At 39.6% G+C, this 21037-nt stretch overlaps 1 protein-coding gene across 3 annotated transcripts in view; it reads left to right on the top strand.

Annotated features, from left to right (window-relative positions):
* The window catches only part of LOC149947507 (uncharacterized), a 111272-nt gene that overhangs the window by 58860 nt on the left and 31375 nt on the right, over window positions 1–21037 (top strand). For 2 of the 3 annotated variants that reach the window (XM_090172105.1, XM_090172104.1), the window contains exon 3: window positions 7085–7195. The exons of the other annotated variant lie outside the window; for it this stretch is intronic. In XM_090172105.1, coding sequence (XP_090028231.1) covers window positions 7085–7195 — 111 coding nt within the window. The remainder of the gene's footprint in view (window positions 1–7084; window positions 7196–21037) is intronic. 3 annotated transcript variants of the gene reach the window in all.

Below are 21037 nucleotides of genomic sequence, written 5' to 3'. Positions count from 1 at the left end.
GGGATTAGCACTATTTTTAATTGGGCTGTAAGTACATTGAAATAAGCTGTAATTTGTCTGAAACATGGCTACTTAACTTCGGAAAATACCGCTGTAGTATAGCTGATTTTGTATTCTGCTTTACAACAGCCTGTATAACTTGCAGTTCCAAATGAATGAAAAAATACTGCAATTTGCCTGCACGGTAGCCAAGTTGCATCCATTAAATGTTTGCAAGGGTATGCTTAAAGGCCGACTACATAAATCTTCGGTTTACTCTGTCTTTCACTGGAAGTAGGCTGGCTTCATGGCAGATGTGTATTGCAGTAAGCCTACTTCCAGTGAAAGAAAAGGTCGATACGATCTCGTTCGATAAACTTTCCTTTAAAAATAGAGACAAGAGCTATATGAACTACAACCCTTCTTACGGGAAAAAACCAGAATCTTATCAACTTGACACGCATTCAATATATAAAATGTAGAAAATAGAAAGAATGAGCGTTAAAAAAATGTTTCGATGAAATTTAAGTTAATAACCATTTAAAAATCAATTGAAAGAAAGGCTTTTAAGTATTTGGGTGAAATGGCAAAAAGGGAATGAAATTCGGGCGTTGATTTAAGAAACGCGCTGGTGTATCGGAAATATCGAACAAAATGTAGGCCATAAATTCCCGAGTCGGATCGTAAAAAAAGTTGGGGGTTGGGGAACGGAACCATTTACTGAAGGCAATTGGCACTGTCGCCACTACTGGTCCTGGTACGCGGTGGACGCAGTCGTCGGTTGATGGTTGGATCGACTCCGTGAAAGGGCGCCGCGCGAGATGCCATTAACGTTGAACAGTTCAATCGTGCACGCGTGCCAAATCGACCTCTCTTCGCTTTCAAAATAAAAGGCACCAGCCAACCCCTCTTTCTTGGCCACATTGCCTTTTTTGTTGGTCTGGCGCTACAGCCCTGGATTTGTCCTCGAAGACGGGGCGGGGGGGATACGTCAGCTGGTGGCAATAGCCGCCCGTCCCCCCCGCGTGCAGCAGGTGGCATTCTCGCCTGTGAGAACGATCCATGTTTATAAGAAAGCGTAAAAATAATATGGCGTATTCTTTATATACGTCCTGTTTCTCGATCGAGTTGAGATCCCAAAAGCGAGTGGGTCAGAACATTTAGCGAGTTATCGATGGAACTGGTGTGTCGAGGAAATTAATTTAAATTGGGGCTTCCCCGCGGATAAGCCATCCATACTGGGTTGATAGAAGCAGCTGCATTGTCCTAGTTACAAATTGAATCTCGTGTACGGCAGTTTTCGACGTTTGTTGAACACGAATCGATGTCGCTGAGGAAAATTGCCCATTTTTTTCTATATTGATGGAAATGTGTAGTGCCATGGTTGCTATGACAACGATAACCACCGGGTTAGATGCTCGTTCGTACCTCCCGAAAGTTGAGCGCAGGGTCACTAGAATAGCTCAATTCAGGCGCGTAGCCAGGATTTTTCAGTAGAGGGGCCCGACAAATTTCGAAGGGGGCACCCTTAAAAATCAACTTCTTTCCTAAGACCTATGAGGCTCCGACTACTTTTAAATGAGTTTATAGGTCCACACGGGCCACACTGGCGTTTGCTATTCGAACACGTGGTTTAAATCGATATAAATTAAATTTATAAAATAACTTAGGTAAATCGAAGTTGAATTTCCAATCATAATAGTTTGGTATTAATATCTTTGCGCTTTTACCACAAATTTATCCAGACTTGGACTTACAATTACTTGATTAATCTCACGCGAGCTGATAGCGAAACTAAAATGGTGTAAACTGAGAACCAATTGAGAACTTTATATTGTTGTGAAGCATAGAACGTCACTACACGGAGAGAATCAAATGAAATAAGCCATAGCATATAGACTACAGTACTACGGAAAATTAACATTAGTATAGTCCAATCAATGATTACGTGCCATATTACCGTTTCTGCTACAGCTAAAACTTTCAACTTCAAATGGTGGAAGTGATACTAATATAATAAAGCATGGTACACGAAAGTAAATAACAGTTTGGACAGTTGGACTTCACTTATTATAATATGTGAATAGGATATTTTTCTATGGGCACAATGCTATTTTAAAGGGGGCACTCTCAGATTTTTTTAAGTTGCTCAGTCCCCCTCGCTGGCTACGGGTATAGCTCAATACCATTTAATTTGGAACTAGCAAAAATACAAACTGGTTATTCCGTCGTTAATTTTCCCAATATTTTGCTAGACTCAGTATTAAATTCTCAGGCCTAAGTGAAAGCGATGCCAAGGACGGTTCTACTATGGGGACGTGATTAGCTAAATATTCTTAAAATACGGACGCCAAAAAGCGAAACAAAATATATAGCGAGTCATAAAATCCGACCCCAAAATTCCCCGAACACGTTTCGTTACTGCTCGATGCGTGATTTCGAGGTCTCTTTTTTAGATTCTTTCCTCGTCACCTAATATGTCCGCAATTTGAATATTTCGCTTTGTTATATCACGTACAAATACGGTAAACGATACTTCGTAGTCCACATAGTATTTGCAATTGATATTATAAAATCGAACCCTTAATTTCGTTTTTTAACCGCGTGATATAGTTTCATAATTTTTTATTACGCAACGTTTTGAGATGTTCGGGGGCGTAGCGTGAGAAAGTCTTTTTCTAAGAACCGAAAGTTTTCCTGCTAAAGAAATACGAATAAATATAGTTGAAATACTCTCGCGTTGCTTTAAAAAATCTAAATTTATAATGTTGATTTTAACATCCGTCATTTGTTTCCCGCATTTAAGAGCCATTATCAGCACCCCTACGAGCTGAAACCTATCAGCAGCCAATCAGGATATGACGCCTTTTCTCGCAATATTCTTAGAAAATTGTTTTTAATCATTTTTAAATTTTCTTATTTTATTATATAATTTATCTCCCGCCGTATACGAAAGCGCGAAGGAAAAATATTTTTTTGATTTTATTACAGGGTTGCCACACGTCAGGGAAAATAGGGAAATCAGGGAAAAGTCAGGGAATTTAAGAATGGACCTAAAAAGTCAGGGAAATGTCAGGGAATTTTTAGAATTTGTAAAAAGTCATGGAAAAGTCAGGTAATTACATTTTATCTTGGCATTATTTAAGGTTATTTTTTAGACCAGATCTATGACAAATTCTATGCTTATCATTTATTACCTTGAAAGTTTGGCTAATTTTTTCAACATTGCAATAACCTTTTTACTGAAATATAAGTTCATTAAAATTTATTAACTTCTGATAAAAGTCAAATATAAAATAAAAATTTGACCTTAAAAAGTCAGGGAAAATCTCTTAAAATGGTCAGGGAAAACAGGGAATAGTCAGGGAATTTGAATATCAAAATTTTGTGGCAACCCTGTATTAGAACGCTAAATATATTAACTCAAAACATAAATAAAATATTGGGTACATAAATGTGCTTGTGAAGATTTTAACTAAAAATTGCACTAGACAACTCGCGTATAAGCCTACTCACAATTGTCAGTTGAGTATTACTGAGCTCGTCGGATTTTCGAAGGTAACCAGAAATCCTACACAGTACTGCCAAGCCCTAAAATAATAATAATAATAATAATAATAATAATACTAATTATAATAATTATAATCAGCTAGGCTAATACCCAAGGCACCACCTTAGGCCTAAGTCATCAAGCGACTTTTGAAGCCATTAATTCAGGTGGCCGGGTTACAATGCGTAGGAGGGTGATGGAAAGCCCTGCATGCCACGCGATCGAGCCAACAGCTCCCTACACTAACTATTACCTTCTTAAATATTTATTTTGATATATTTATCCGAATTGGATAGATATCTGTAGATTTCCAAGGATCTACAAAATTGTTAATCGATAGTAAAAGTCTCAAAAGGGGCTATTTTTTGGGATCATTGGCTAAATGGCTTAAACTAATTTGAGATTAAACCTAAAATGGTATAGACAAATTAACTGATAAGGAACATGATTAGATCATTAAAAGCTTAACACTTGTAAGATTAGTGTTGGTTGGTGTAATACGCATCCGAACAGGTACCAAATTAATTTCTAGAAATTGTTTTGCCCAAAGCTATAAATCCACGATCTTGTTATAGCGCCCGTTTTGCTGTACAAAGTCTGGTTTACATTGTTTTGCCTTAACCTTGTCGGTAACTGCAGATTGAACATGCTATAAGCGAGACTAACTATATACGTTGAGAGTTGTCTTATTTTCAAAGTTTTCCTTTTGAAGATTTAATAGTTGTTATTATTTCTTCATTTTTGAAATACACGAATGCTGTGAATAGCATTCTATATAATTATTAATTTATATTTTGTTTTAGTAAATTATATACTTTGTCTTTCTACTCGCTGGAAACTGTTATCCCAATATTATTTCGGTTTACTCATATTCCCAAAACACGTACTTTGTTTTCGAAGTACCTAACGCCAGATTTAGTTTTTTTCAGATAAAAATAACTGCAATATTTATCGTCATTAAAACTTGGTCTAAATGTAGTTTAAAATTGGTCGAAAAGCGTGATTTAGTTTTCTTTGGCTAAAAATAAAGTTGCTATAACTGAAGATTTGGAAAAAGAAAATACCATATTTTACAACTGAATATTATATTATTGTAAAAATAATTTACTTTATCATACAGTAAAAACTGCGTTAAATATAATCTACACGCCATACAACGAATGTTTCGTACTACAATAGTTCCGTGCTTATAAATGTAGGTTTAAAGTACCTGTAGAACTAAAGGCTACAATGGCTTGTTATTTTATCGAAGTACGCGAATGTCGAACACGTTTTCGGAAAACGTAACCTTAAAAAATACTATCGACACTGTCAAAAATAATTGTACGTTTATAAAATATGATTTTGCGATATCACAGCGACTTAGTTTATCTCGGTTTCAAGAAATGAATTCTATTTCTTCGGCTCTGGCTTTGGCTTCTTTTTTCCTTTCCCTGTTGACTCTCCTGACGGAGATGGTTAAAATACTGGCAATGATGATGGAAGCACCCACGTAACTGTTCCATAACGGATATTGGAAGAGTATCCCCACTTGCAACAGATAGGCGACGACCACTCCCATGGACCTGATGGGCAACAGAGTGGTGATCCGTTCGAAGCCCAGCGCCAACTGGAATAAGAACAGGGAGCCCGAAAAGAGGAAGGCGGAGCACAGGATGAAGACGGGGTGCAACCCGCAATCGGCGATACTTATTTCGGGGGACACGAGCGCCACGTGCGCCACGTAACTTAGCACGATGGTGTAGACGGAATTGTGCAGGGTCGGGATGCTGCTGGGTGTCCGCTTGAGCCCTTGCGTCGCCGTGGTGGCGATCGCGAAGGTCACTAAACAACACACGGCCAGCACCGCTCCAATCCAGTAGTCCTCCTGACCGTCGTCGTCGTCCTGCGGGAAAATGAAACGCGGTTTCGCGATGAAGATGACCCCGACCAAAGAGGCCGTGGCGCATATCACTTCCACCAGCGAAATCTTCGTCTTGTAAAATATTTTGGAAATGAATATCCCCAAGACGGGGTAGTTGCTGAATATGGCGGTGGCGTCTCCCGTGGGCATGTAACGAATACTGACGAAGACCAGCAGCGACGTGACGCTGAATGCCAAGGCGTTGAACATGAGCGACAGCCTCTCTCGGGGGTAACCCAGAAGTGGCACGCCGCTCAAGATTATTTTGGGCAGGCACAGACCGAACATGAAGATATTCCTGATGAGCAAGAAGGCGAACGGATTAATGGAAGTAGTTAGTTTCCCGCAAATGATCGACAGGTTCAACATGATTTCGCACGTTAACGTTAGGACGATACCGACCAGCGTTCGGTGGAACATTTTTCCTATAGCAACTAGTACGACCGTCACCGCCGCCGTCAACTTTCAACCGCGCCCTTTCTAATAGCGAGGTTGCGAACGCGCTGAATCTCTAGTTTCATGTTTCGAGGAAGTGCACGTGTAGAGATCGATGCGAGCGAACGGCGTTGCTTTGTTACGAAAGCAACTGCTGCACGCGGGGCTTGGTTTCGAGCTTGCTCGATACCGAACGGCCTTGGCGTTCGCCGGAAATTTAAGATAATATAAAAATGACTGTTTCTTTCATACCGGTAACGGAGATTGGTTATGCGCGCTCGAATCAATTGCTCGAGAGACGCCAAATGACGGGTTTGCGCTCGAGGATGTTTACCCGTTTCTTTAAAAGAGGTTTTTTTTTGTCGAGACGATTGTCTCTGACCACGAAGCGTGCAAATCTTTAGGCGGCGATGAGTGGCTCGTTTCTTATTTTCCGGGTACTCGCTCTTGGAATTAGGCAAAACTTGTTCGTTGAACTAAAAGTGGGCCGTAATTGCGAGGAGGGGAAAAACTTCGATCGGAGATTAAACTTTACACATTTCGGTAATTGGAAGTTTCGCGGTATCATCCGTTTGCGAAATAAGGCGACTGGCTAGGCCGCGACGAACTCTTACCGAATGAATCATAATGAATATTGGCACTTGGCCATCATCATGAGAATGCTGTTTACGTTATTTCGAGTATACAGGGTGATTTAAAAGGTTATGCTAAAATTTGAAGGAGTTGTAGGGGGTGAGTTGAGAAGTATGCCTGTTTTTCCCCCATTTTCCTACTAGCCCCAGGAAGTAGGCTGCAACAAGCGAAAAACCAAGCAGCAGGGACTTTAAATACTGTTTTAAGTTTTCGTTTTTACGCTGGTTACCTCGAATTGTTTATACAAAGTCCTTTTTTACCTATCACACGAACCCGAACCTTAATGTTCGCGTTTCCGTGCTGCTTGGTTTTGCGCTTGTTGCCGCCTACTTCCAGGGCCTAGTAGGCCACACTTTGAAGCTCTCTGGCGCTCTTTTAACTCTTCGTAGGAAAATGGGGGAAAAACAGGAATACTTCTCAATTCACCCCCTACAACTGCTTAAAGTTTTGCGTAACCTTTTGAAACAACCAGTCCTGTATAATATAGTATTAAGGGTTAAATCGATTATTAGAAACTCCGAGAGTAACGAATTCGTAGGCTAATGAAAATTTTCCGTAATAACGAGGGGAATTTGTCGTTTCAGGAACATTTGGAATTGCAAGTGGAGGAGCTTCGCGCCCAGCTGGAACTTCAGGACGTCCTCTTGCGGAGAGAACAGGAACAATTGTCTCAAATGCACTTGCAAAGCCAAGCCGTAAGTACTCTCGCCGTAAAAAAAAATATATATCCAGAAACGAAGCTAGGTTGACCTCTTTCATTCCGGGTTGAGGTTTAAGGATTAGAAAAAACCGCGGAGTGTCAAAACGAGCGGGGCAAAAATAGGCGGATATCAACCCGCGAAGAGAAAGGCTAATTGGCTTCTGGGGATTCCTAATTAGACGAGCTGGGTGTCCTTCATTAGGTGGCCGCGGATTCATCAACGATAGCCGCTCTCCAGTCGATTCAAGCAGACTGAGAGAATTCCACGCGCCAGAGAGCGAGTAAAAGACGCGTAGAGACAGCGCGCCTATATTGCTCTCGCCTTAATAAATGAATTTTTAATGAGCCTAATTACTCGGCGAGTCTCCATCAAATGCCCTCCCCCCCTTCTCTCCTGGAAACTGGAGTCGATTAATTATGTCTATAGAGGAAGCGGCTTCGGAGAGGTTTATTATGCCTGGCAGATATTAAGTAGTTGCCGAAGTCGGTAAAATAATTACCAGCATCAGCTATCCGTATTCTCTCGGTGGCCTTCAGATATTTGGTATAAGTATATGTACTTTTGAATAATTGATTGTTTACATTTCAAAACCCCATAGTTATCAAAATATTAAAATGTTTGGCTGTCTCAGTTAGAATGCATTTTTTTTGTTAATTTGCGGTAAACAATGAAGTAAATTTAAGTTAGAAACCTAGAGTTTTGTTTCTTTGTGAAATGCAAAAAAAAGAATGGTTTATGATATTTTAAGTCCTAAATTATTAAACAAATTAATAAAGTGGTTTCAAATTCATTTCTTTAGATGGTTGTAGTTGGTGTTATTATAGCCCAAAGAGGGTAAAATTGAATTGATGCAGTATTCAGCCTAAAAATAATTTCGGAATAATCCCACTGATCACGTCGTAACTTGAGTTTTGGCGCGAGTTCGAAAAGAACGGCATCTATTATAGGCACATGCCCGGAACACGGTTTTTCTTTGTGCCATTCTCCCGTTCACCTTCTTCATCGCCGCGGTATTTAAAAGTCAACGAACTAGCGTAATTATTCGCGCGCAGACTTGATCACGAGGGTAGCATTCGCCTCGAATAAACTTGAAGCCGGAGAGGAAGAGTATATAACCATCATCAGTTATTTTTAAAAGCTATAGCACCAATGAGGCGTAATGCGCCCATGCACCCTCTCTCTTTTAAGGGGTCGCTAATGCATCCTTTGAACCGCAAGCGGAAGCTGTTCTTCGCGTCTTCAAAGTTTTTGGAAGTCATCGCTCGATCCGCGTTGCTCGAACGTATTTTTTTTCATTCGGGTGTCATACCCTTGAAAGCAAAATGGCGTCCGAAATGGCGCGATATCTGTTCAGCCATGATGAATCACCGGATACACGAAGCGCCTCTCTTCGCAATTAGGCACGCTTTTCTCGCGGTAGACCACTGTTGGTTTTTACCGCATTTTTTGGGCACCCTCCGCGGCTGATACGCGTTGGTTACCGAGGCAACCATTTCCCCTGATTTTCTCTCTCTCTCTCTCTCCCAAAGTCTCAACCTCACTTTCGCTCTTCGTACATGCCGTGATAGACCCACGTGTCGTGGCTTTTTATTTATAAACCGCTCCCCGGCGAAGGAAGAAGAAGATATATCGCCGAGATGGCAGTCCTGTTTCTACCAGTCATTTTTCTCAATTTGCTTATCCATACTCGGTTGGTTTCATTTTGATCAAGAGAAATCTACGTTTCGTAGTGTTTTTAAAATTTGACTGAAAAATAAGTAAATGTCAAAAACCGGTGTGCTCTTTTAACGTTTTTAATATTACACTGAACAGTTCTCTAATTAAAATAGAGTTGATCAACTTTAGACATTTTTTCCCATTGGGAAAAGTCCGCCAACCCGAAAATAATGAGAAAATTTTTCGTTTTCCAAAATTTCCAAAATAAGGTTTTTAATTTTATTAATCTCGGATATTTTTGTATTCTATGATGAATGTTTCATAGGGAATAAGTTCGGTTAAAAAAAGGAGATACGATTTTTACAAATATTTTTCAGGTAGTTTAATAGACACGATAGTAATTTATTATAACACAGATGTGAGCAAAATATTTTGTTGAGACCCCGAAGATCAGTCCTTAACAGGATTCGTACAGACCTGGAAATATCAGAAAATTGTCGACAGAAAAATCATCGAAAAATCAGGGAATTTGTTTTGTTAAACTAAAGTAAATCAAGAAAATTTATGAGGGCTCCGAAATTTACACCAACCAATTTTTCTTACTAAATATTTCCCTTGATAACTTCTCTTTTGTATAATAATATGGAACCAATTTATTCAATCATGAAATGAGTAACCCTTTACTTCTTCATGAAAGATTGGTTGAGTAAGCAATGTCTCGGAGAGTTACTCTATATAGGAAAGTATTTGCGACATAATAAAATAAAACCTTACTATTTATTGAGGTAATCCTAAAATATTTGGTGCTCTTACACGTGGAAAAAATAAGGAAATCTCAGGGAAATCAGTTGCCAATATTTGTATGAACCGCGATGAATTTTTACGGATAATTCGTATATTGATACAACGTAGCGCTACGGTAAATCAAAGGAAATTGCTATATTGATCAATTTATTTCGAACGTTTTCTTGATCGAGTGGTACAAAAGGTACAAATAAGTCTTATCGCTTACTTGGCCACTTTCACCAAACTTCCAAGGAAATTTCCATTAAAGACACCACGCGGTAAGATATCAAACGACCTTCGAGATAAATGTTTTAAGCAACGAATTTGCGCTTAATTTTCGCGGGGTAGAATCCTTGAAAACCCACCAGAATTGAGATAGTCCCTTATCAGCTGGACAGAATTTCGTCAATGTCTATCAAGTGATCTCGTATACCTCCTCCGAGATTGTGGGATGAGCATTTTCGCCATTGATGGATGATACGTCGGACTTCGGCGCGTATACACGAGGAAAATAGTGTCTGGAATTGGCTAAAAGCGTATGTTTTTAGCGCGTATATACGTCGTCTTTTAATCTGATCGGCGCGTTCGCGGAGCTTCGCTTCATTATTGATCGGGACTGTTTCCGTTTTGGAAAGCAAGCCGCTTTTGTCAGAGTTCCGCTCCGAAAATTCTTCTTTCTACGAAGACCGAGAAAATTTATTGCTATTTTTTCGGGTTTTTTTTATTCCTCGATACACGTTGAAATTTTTGAAAGAACTGACAGTTTTCTTTAAAGAATTTGATCGGCTAAGATTACTCCCCGAGTATAAAAATTGGGAAAATAAATTGAGCGAGTCTACGACCTTATAACAAATCCTTTGGCCGCGAGTACAGTAACGTGCCTCGCCTAAACCCCGCTTTTTTCGTCATCTACCCAAAGGGTTTCAATTAATCAGATTAATGAACAACCTTTGAGATGTGATGAAATTGCGGGGGAAAGGCTTTAAATACGGGAACGAAACTAGCGGCTTTTTTAAATCTTGAAAGGAGCGGGAAAGCGGCTTAAGTTTAAAAATATTTGCCCAAAATAAGATTTTACGGGGCGTTTGAATTTTTCTCGGTCGTAGCAAGTAAATTTTTCAAATGTTAAATAATTTATTTTTTAAAAAAATATCGGAGTGTAATAAGGTTTTTATAGTTTACATAGAGCCACCTAGTAGTTGGCGCTAGAAGCTCATTAACCGCTGGAATTACGTCAGATGATTTTTATTATTCTAAAACTCATAGCGTCTGCTTAGCGGATGAAAATTTGGCCTTTTATGAGCTTGTCTAGTTGGGCGTTACGTGATTTTGTCAACTAATGAGGATAATTTCAAAATTTTACCAATTTCAGAAAAATGACTATATTTGGAAAATTCTAATTTTTTGGAAAAAAGTGTCGATGGGAAATCTATATAAGCAGTTTTAAGCACCTTCTAGACATAAGTATTTTTTAACTGAGAAAATGCGTATTTTACACCTCACGTATTCGATTCCGAAAATTATTCCTTTTCGGCGAAGTTTAACTAATAAGTGTTCGTCTATGAACAAATAGGTGAAAAATGGGAAATAGTTCTTAGATTTTCGACGATGTTCTATATACTCTAGGCTTCGTAGAGCAAATTTCAAACACGAGGATACATTTTTGGCTGTCTTCTTACGAAGAAACACTTGGGTCGCCTGGTTGTACGTAAACAACGTCTAATACCGAGGGATTTGTAGTTCCAATTTGGATGTGGGCGTGTTAGAGGTGTGGTCCCCGAGAGAAAGTAAGAAGTCTAATATTCCTTGTCGCTGGTTTTTTTGGTCGGGGTGATATGAGCCGCTCGCGATTATCCGGACTAAAAATAATGCGCCCTCCTTGTAAGGCCACTTGACTGTGCCTAAAAATAGGGGCGCTCCAAGCTCCGATTATAATTGGTTCGAGATAATATCGTCGTCATCAATTCATCAAACGGCGACGTTGCCGCGCGGATAATCTCTACTTTACCTCTTTTGTAGATGCCGCCAAATTGAACTTGATAGAGTTTCTCGTTCAACATCACGGTAAACCCATTTCCTCTACACCGCTCGCTCTCTGCGGAGAATTTTCAAGGAACACGGAGTGTACTGGCAAACGAGGAAATAATATTGTTTCGCGGTTGCCGATAACTTCCACCAATGATGTCTGTGTGGAATTCCACCCACAACTAGTTCTTTGTATACCACTTGAATTCAAGCCAAGAAAAATTTTGTCAATAAACCAAAATCAACGGGGAAATCTTATTTTAAGATCTCAAAATTAATTTTAGAAACTAATAATACCCTCTCGAATTTCCAAAAAAATAATTTATATTTCAACATATTGGTCAAAAATGTAATTTCAACATATTGGTCAAAAATGTAATTTCAACATATTGGTCAAAAATGTAATTTCAACATATTGGTCAAAAATGTAATTTCAACATATTGGTCAAAAATGTAATTTCAACATATTGGTCAAAAATGTAATTTCAACATATTGGTCAAAAATGTAATTTCAACATATTGGTCAAAAATTTAATTTCAACATATTGGTCAAAAATTTAATTTCAACATATTGGTAAAAATTTAATTTCAACATATTGGTCAAAAATGTAATTTCAATACATTGGTCAAAAATGTAATTTCAATACATTGGTCGAAGATGTAATTTCAATACATTGGTCGAAGATGTAATTTCAACATATTGGTCGAAGATGTAATTTCAACATATTGGTCGAAGATGTAATTTCAACATATTGGTCGAAGATGTAATTTCAACAATATTGGTCGAAGATGTAATTTCAACAATATTGGTCGAAAATGTAATTTCAACAGATGTTTCTGGGTGCGATATGAGACCTCTAGCGGTATTTTTCAGTCAAACGAAAGACGTAGACAGTGGCATGCCTATAAAAAATATTTTATTTCAAACTTTTATTCAAATGGTATAAAATCGTTGATAAAATTTCCATAAAAATTGAAAATAATTCAAATAGTTTTAAGCAGCCCTCATTTACTACGCAAATAAGGTTTTAGATAATCATCCGCTGGACAAACGTCTATTTATCCAATTTCGTAAATAAATTTCCATTAAAAATATTTTTGGGAGAACGCGATCGAATGAATAACTGAATAACAAAACGGTGCTGTATCGCGAGGTCGCTTATTCGCGTTCCTAGTAGTAAAATAGAGAATCCTAATCTCTAAAAGTGGCAAACTGCGAAATCCCCAGCGTCGACGTACCAGGTTAGATGAAACATTATTGAGTGCCATCTATAAATAATCAGTCGTTCTCTAGGCTCGATCCGCCGCGACTAGCGGAGTCCGTCCCGTAGGCAGGTCCCTTTTGACGTAATAAGGTCAGTTGATGGATATATCGAGCGCTCCTCCGGTCATTCCCGGGGCTATTTTGGGCTACATTGTCGAGGCCGACGGGGGGATCGGCCCGTTGGGGATTCGGAGCAAAGTCGATAAATTAGAAGCGTTCGGAGAAAGCTGTCCGTTAATTAGATTTGTTTCGGGTTACCGTCGGAACCAGCGCGCCTATTTCGACTAAAATCACGGTACGTGTAAAACTCTTTCTTCCTATACGAATTATTTGACCTCCATTCGCCAAATGGTCCATTCATCCGATTTTCCGGCCATTTCGGACAGGGACTTGTCCGTCTTGGCCGCGTTCATTTTTAACGGATACCCTCGGGTTTCTTTCCGTACCAATGACTGGTAATATCTTCCGGCGTAGCGCGTCCTGGTCTGGTTTCTTTTCCATCTTGGCTCGTCAGCGGCATACCGGGAATTCTCCGTAAGGCCCTAAACAGGCAAGTACAGCGTGTTAGTTTCTACGCTCAATAACGCGAGAAATATAAGCGGCCTCCGAAACCTATTTTTCGTCATTCCAGCTTCATACGCGCCGTATAACTACTTTGGTGGCAACACGCGCGTTTCCTTTCATATTCTGGCTCACCGTCTCTGGCCTAAAAGCCACCATCGCTTGACAGTTATTAATGGACGTCTTCTCGCTCTCTCTATAGATTGTCTAGTGGCGACCGTACTTCTTCGAGCGTTAGCTATTTAAATTATTGGCCATGATGTTATGGTTTTTGGGATCGTCAAGTATGTTAGCCATGTAGGTACTGTTTTTGGGGGCGTCAAGTATGTTCATGCTCCAGCCGTGTAAATTATTGGGCATGATTTTACTGACTCAAAAAACGTCAACGTGTAGGTTTTCAAGGGCTGGGGGAGTGGTTAGCGCTTTCGTCTCGCGGCAAGAGGAGCCGAGTTCGATCCCAGCTTGTGGCATTGGGTGAAAACTCGGAACTACTCCTTCCATAAAAACTGGTCGAGGTTAAAGGTAATAGTAAGTGTTGGGAGCTGTTGGCTCGCGTGACATGAAGGTCTTGCCACCACCCTCCTACGCATTGTAACCCGGCCACTTGTTTAAAAGCATTATAAATCGCTAGATGACTTGGGCCTAAGGTGCCAAACTGATTATTATTATTACTATGCTCTAACGCAATCTACTTGTACGTATCATATTGCGAAATATGAGTGTGATATTCTCTAGTCTTTACGTACTTCAACGTTTATTTTCAAGTTTATAAATTTAAAGGTCTCTTCGCGTTCTTTCATCTAGTAGTATTGTTTTATTCCTATTTTTTCACGAGAAATGTATTACTTATGGCGGCGATGGTGGAAAAGCGTGGAGTGATGAAGGAAATAAGAGATTGAGACGAGCCTTTACACTCTAGTGATAATGACGTCACGTGAAAACTATTCGTATATATGAAACGGAACAGAGCCAGACTGTAATCGAAAGACTGTTATATACGGCAGAATGGCAATTTATAGTCCAAAATTGCCACGAAATATAGATCTGACGGCGGCAATCTCCACCCAACGCGCAGTCAAAACAGTTTTTGGGCGCTCGTCTCAGTATCTAGGTACAGCGGTCGGATGTATCCGCGGGTGGAGGTGGCAGCGCTTACGGTTTGGCAATATTCAGTTTCGCCATTTCGTTCCGATATTCAAATTTGAGTACGCGCGCCCTCGGGTCCCCGGTTCCTCGTTCGAAAAGAGGGCGGCTAAAGTCTCGTCTAAGTCACCATTACGGTCCTTTTTGTCAGTTTGGAAAGACGAGGAAACCCGAGCGGCTTTCGATGGCTCTCGAGCCGAAATACGCCAGTCTTTCGCTACTGACTTCGTGATTCGCTCGGCGTCGAGAGGAAGAGCTCCAACCACGCGTGACGGAGTGTAAAGGAAGATGAGAAAGTTACCCGGAGATCTTCCGCTCTTCGTCTTCCAAGAATGCGCGCCATCTCGAGCCCTCTGCAAGGTGTCGATCAGGTCGGCGGGGATTGAACGCCACCGAGCGAGAAGCCGAAACTGCGAGAAGCGAGTCGATGGCTATTCGCCTTTTGTCTCCCGCCAAAAGCGAAGTTCGTCTCGACTATAGGCGAGGGAAAGGTGATTTCTTCTCTATTGCTCCGGAATGCATAAACCGGATCGCATTTTGACTATATCGCGCCCCTCCTCGCTTTTAAAGCCCACCGATATATATCGCGCTACCGTACTAAGCTGTTTCTAACGCTTTTTCACTTTGTGCCAAATTTAAGGGGCCCGCCACAAAGAGGTGAAATAAAGGTTTTTTTTTTCGTTTCATCCGTCAGAGAATGTTTTTTCTTAGCTAGTCTAGTTACGACGCATCTAGGTCAAGCGCGTCTAAAATACGGGCTCGTCCGCGTGCTAAGAAAACGAACGTTCCAGCCACTAAACACTAGACTGTCTATTCGGTTTCGACGGGGTGTCTGCGACCTCGAAATGTTACTTTCTTTCGAAGGTCAATTCGTCTCACTTTTTATTTTCCCCCGCCGAAGTCTGAGACATTTTCTTCTCTTGTATACGAGTTATTAAAATGTGTTTTAAATTTTTCTCTATTGACGAGTATTTTTATATTTCTGACATTTCTACAAGATTCTTTAACTAAAAAAAGTTAAGAAAATCTGTGGCTAATTTTAAATATATTTTACATTTTACTTCGGATTTGTCATTTTCTAACTAGAGTTAGAAGTATTTGTATGATTTGTGATCCGTTTTTCTAATTTGCGAGATTTTCCATCGGATTCCAAAATATATAGATTTCTGAATTATAACTGTAAATTTAGGCAAATGATTTCCATTCTTTCAGAGCCCCCAGAGGTCCTATAATTCCTATAAAATGCTATATAACATCCTTTATTTTTAATAAAATCCCCAAATTTCCTATAAAATCCTATAATTTTGATATTCTGCCTATTTCAAATCCCGCCACTCACGAAGTCAGTCAAATTGTGCTAGATTAAGCTTTAGGATAAATTCCTATACAAGTCCTTCAAATCTATACTTTGGTTATTTTTAACATGGTTAGCTACTAGTAAATTTTTGTGATAAAATGCTCAAATAGTTTTCACTAAATATAGATTTTATTTTAAAATACATACACTTATTAAATGAAATGGCACATATAATCCTATAAAAACATATAATATAGAAAAAATAGTCCTATAAAGTCCTATATTTTTAGAAATAATAATCCTATTAAGTTTAGAGGTGGGGCCCAATCTTCGAGTAATTGAATTTTACAACACCATAGAGCTCTAGTACTCCGTAGCTTTTGTTGAGGCCCAGATTTTGGGCGTATTTTTCTGTATTTGAAAAACCATGTTTGTACTTAAAGCTACGTAACGGTGCTACTACCGTTCGTTCATACTTTTCATTGTCGGGCAAAGAACTCTTATCGTTTTCTAAATATTTAGCATCCTTTAATGGTGGAATATCTGGTATCTTTATGACTAATTTGGCCCCCATAGCGACGAATACCTAATAAAATTGTAGATAATGTAGCGCGGCAAATATCAAGATCATCCTATAGGCTCCGTCCCCTTCGCCACTTTCACCCATTCCGGAACTAGCGGTCTTTTTTCACCTCCTTGATTGTCACCTTATCTCTCGTCTGCAGTCGGCCGAACTGTAATCGCGGGGGAGGATGGGGGCCCCCACCTCGCCTACCTATACTCTCCGTTGCGTAATGTCTAGCACCCTCTCCCACCCCGCATCCTTTCCGGTATCGGTAGCGCTACCTACCTTTCTCTTCCCGTTAACCCCCTTTTCGGGTCTAGCGTAGCCCCCCGCTTGGTGTAGGCTTGCGCGGGGAGGCTCTTCACTTATTCGCGGCTTTATTCATATTAATGCAACGCTATCGAGGGCGATCTTGATCTGCTTAGGGCGCCTCCCATTCGTATCAACGCTCTCTGGCGGCAGCCCCCAAAAACAAGTTATAAGCGGCCCCCTTTAAATCGATTTGCTCTAATTTGAACAAGGCTGGCGTCGGTACGCGTTTGGGGCTTCGCATTTTGCCAACGCGTATTTCTCAAGGGTGTCTTTTTCTCACTTTTTAAGCCTTAATGGTTGTTTAATATTAATTTAAATCCCCGGACGAACGCGCGCCTACTTTCATTTTGTTGAATCTTCTTTATCAGCGACACTAATCAATTTCACCGTTTAACAAACGTCTCGCGTTAAACGAGGGTTCAATGTTATCGCGGGAATTGTTCAGAGCGTCTTTTTATATATAGTGGATAGGAGGGGTTACGTGTATTTAACTTTAAACTACGTATAGTTGTTATGATTACTCACAAGAAGACTACCCGAGGTGGTTATCACCGATTTTGTTGAAACTCGGGGGTTAAGTAGACCTTATGGTAGTATGAAAATTTCCAAAGGGAAAAGTTGCAATAGGCTTAATGTTTTGACCTCTCCATTTAAATAAGCATGGGATTTTCTCGGTTACCCAAATTTTATTAAAATTTAATCAAAATTGATCAATTTTACCCAAAATCCTTGATCAATTTTACCCAAAATAGGTAAAATTTATCTTTTTGGTAAGTTTTGAAAATTTAATTTTTTTAAGTACCCTGTGAAACCGAGAAACACCCATGCTTTTTTAAATGGAGATTTTTTTGTTTTGAGAGATCAAAAACATTTTCGGTTGCCATGGGAAAACTAAAGCCCACTGCAACTTTTCCCTTTGGCAATTTTCATACTACCATAAGGTCTACTTAACCCCCGAGTTTCAACAAAATCGGTAATAATCACCTCGGGTAGTCTCCTTGTCAGTCTTCACTGGAAGTTGGCTGACAAATGCGCTATTTAAGTAGCCAATTTCCAGTAAAAATGGTTTATATTGTATCAAAAGTAAAGACAACATTTAATTGTTCTTAAAATTGTTAGTTCTTACGTGACCCGTTTCGAGAAATATTGATTCGCAAAAACTACTTCTTTTACTACGAAATGACGAAATAATAATAATAATAATAATCAGCTAGGCTAATACCCAAGGCACCACCTGAAGGAAATGAATACCTTAACAAGAGCGTTCTCATCTTATTTTCCCCCGAACTTTACATCATTTTCCCAACTGACCAACATTATTGGGGACACTATTTCTGGGTTTGCACGTTTCACCAAACTGTGGTTCAATTTGGGGTATTTTTGAAACACTCATTATAAAAGTTTATTGGTATCCATGAGCGGAAACATGATGACATTCCATTTGCCCGCCACACAAGCGCTATAATGGCACGTTTTTATGAAACAAAGTACATTTGCCGTTGACTGCGTGCTCTCGTATCTCGAAAGCGTGAAAAAATCGTTCTCCCATTTTTGAAACACAGTGCGGGGTCGGGGGATATTGTAATCCAACGTGGCGGGCATCGGGCGGAGGAAAGATCGATTGATGATTTAGCTTAATAGCTTTAGCCAGTTGTTCCACGGCTGATTTGGCCTAAATTATCGCTCCCCGGACCCGCACGCCGGGGTCCCACTCTTCCGCTACAGGCTTTTAGTTTAGCCGTAGCTATATTACGTATTAGCTCTAGCGCTCTCATTCAACGTGCTTCCTGTTCGACACGCGGCATTAGCTACAGCCCTTCTATCAAATCACTGAATGATTATCATTCATCGGCCCGAAATGGGTTAAAATCACGCGTTAATTCTACATTCTCGGAATACCGTATGAGGCCTTCCAAGTTGTTGGACATTAATTTTCACCATTGTGTACACTCTGAGGGCTACAATTGGTTGACGTTTTAGATTTATAGTCTTCTGGTACGCGCTTACTTGTAGAGGTTAACGGTAATAGTAAGTGTAGGGAGCTGTGGGCTCGCGTGGCATGAAGGGCTTGCCACCACCCTTCTACGCATTGTAACCCTGCCACCTGTTTAAAGGCGTTAAAAAGTCGCTCGATGACTTGGGCCTAAGGTGTTACCTTGGTTATTAGCCTAGCTTATTATTATTACCGTTAGACTCGAGAATCTGCTATTTTCATTCCATAACCATCTTGTTTTTTGATATTTAGTAGTTACATGGCTATCGAGAATTTACTATTTCCATTATATATCTAACTTGCTTCTTGATATATCTATAGAGAATCTGTTATTTCCATTCCATAACCGACTTGTTTGTTGATATATTTTTAGGAGCCACAAAAGGCTTACGTGGCTATGTTTGCTGAAAAGTTCTATGAAAAATCGATTGTTTTTAATTCTTATTTTAGCTCGCAATTTTTTTATGAAAAACTTAATATCGGTAATAAAAAAGCCGCTTTTGGTTGTCCTTAGCGAGTGATCGAGGCTTTTAAAATGTCATCCTTCTTTTGGGCCAGTTTGATGATAGATTACAGCGGCGCAATGACCCCGCGACCCAACAGCGGCGTTTTGTTTCGCTTCTAATTCATAGTATAAGCGAATTGCGAGGTCAAATTGGCGAACGCGGTCAATCGCGTAATCTTAGTTTTGGACTTCAAATCACGGAACAATCGCGTTTAGATAAATAACTTAACGAAGAAAATAGGAAGGTAAACCCTAACTCTCTCTCCGCATCCCATTCTCTTGACATAAACAAACACCCGCGTTGAATACTGAGCGCTGGCGTGGTTTTTCATCGATTTGGGTTGAATCGATCCCTTCGCCTCAATGTTCCGTGACATTCTTTTTCCAATTCCGATATACGGCGTACGGATACTACAATTGCGATCTATTTGACACGCTGTTCTAAAATTAGTACTTCAATTTCGAACTTCTTCGGGGTATTTTCAACTAGGAATTGCGTTCGATAGTTTCTTCCAACCGTTTTTACACGCTAAAGGATTTGTGTGTATACTGGACCCCCGTACAATGTTGCCAATGCCGCCATATTCCACGTAACTCTTCAAGAATTAGGTCAAGAAGGACCTGGGATATCTTAATCGAAAGGAAATATCATGCCCTCGGTAGCCCGCTATGAGCAATGGGGCCCTCAAGTTGATAATTTGTCCATTTTGCCGATATCCGACTTTAAATATACATTATTTTTTAAATTAAGAGCGACTAGGATTAAAATTATATTTTTAGTTAGTACTGATCATTTCTGAACTACGTTTCTAGTCGCATTAAGAAATTTTAATTTTAAGTGATTTCTGACCAATTCGCGGGACCCCACAACCCGCGTACGCACTATTGTGATATTTGTATTTAGTACCAATTGATACAGGCGCCATCTAACTCCAAAAGAATTAGTTAGCGTGTCGCTACCTTGCGAAGGAATGAAAGACGTCAACGTTTAAAAGTACACTATAAGGCAAATTTATTGTTAAAATATTTTAATTGTTTTAATCGTTGACGTCTTTCATTCCTTCGCATAACTTTTACACTAGTTTGGAGTTGCACATTGCATATGTCGCTACCTTATTTCCAAAACCAGGTAACTCGAAAAATAATTTTTGTCTAAAAATGCATTTAAATTAAGTTGTTCGCGTTTCGATAAGTAATTTCTAAAACCCGGTAACTCGAACAATTCGGTTGGTCTAAAAACTAATTTAAATTAAGTTGTTCGCGTTTCGCTACCTTATGTCCAAAACCAGGTAACTCGGGAAATTCATTTTCGATCAAATCCCTCTTGGGTTTATTAAGTTAATGTACAAGGTGATTGAAAATTTGTTCAAATTTAATTTAATATTTAAAATACATTTAAATTACATAAGTGGGATTGTGTGTACTTTAATTTTCGTGACATCTTGTTCTGCTTTATTCTTTCTACGTTTGCTATATCACAAAATTACAGTACCAAAAATCCACCAGGAGGCCTTTTACAATTTTGTTAGGTGGCGCTGAAGTGCATTTCGTAGCGGAGTATACAAATTGGTTCTTCACTTTCCCTTAAGAAAAAAATTCACATTTCCTTGATACTTAAGTTGTGGTAGTTGGCTTCACACTGGACACCCGTGTAATGCGGTTGGAACACTTCTACAGGCGAGTTTATTCGATAGAATTTGTATTACTATTCCAGATGTAGGAAAATTTG

The sequence above is a fragment of the Leiobunum rupestre genome, chromosome 4 (genome assembly GCF_980474605.1).
Source record: "Leiobunum rupestre chromosome 4, qqLeiRupe1.1.hap1, whole genome shotgun sequence".
In the NCBI taxonomy this organism is placed as follows: Eukaryota; Metazoa; Arthropoda; class Arachnida; order Opiliones; family Sclerosomatidae; genus Leiobunum; species Leiobunum rupestre.
The sequence above is the reverse complement of the archived record's forward strand: the minus strand, read 5'-3'. Positions and strand labels throughout refer to the sequence as shown.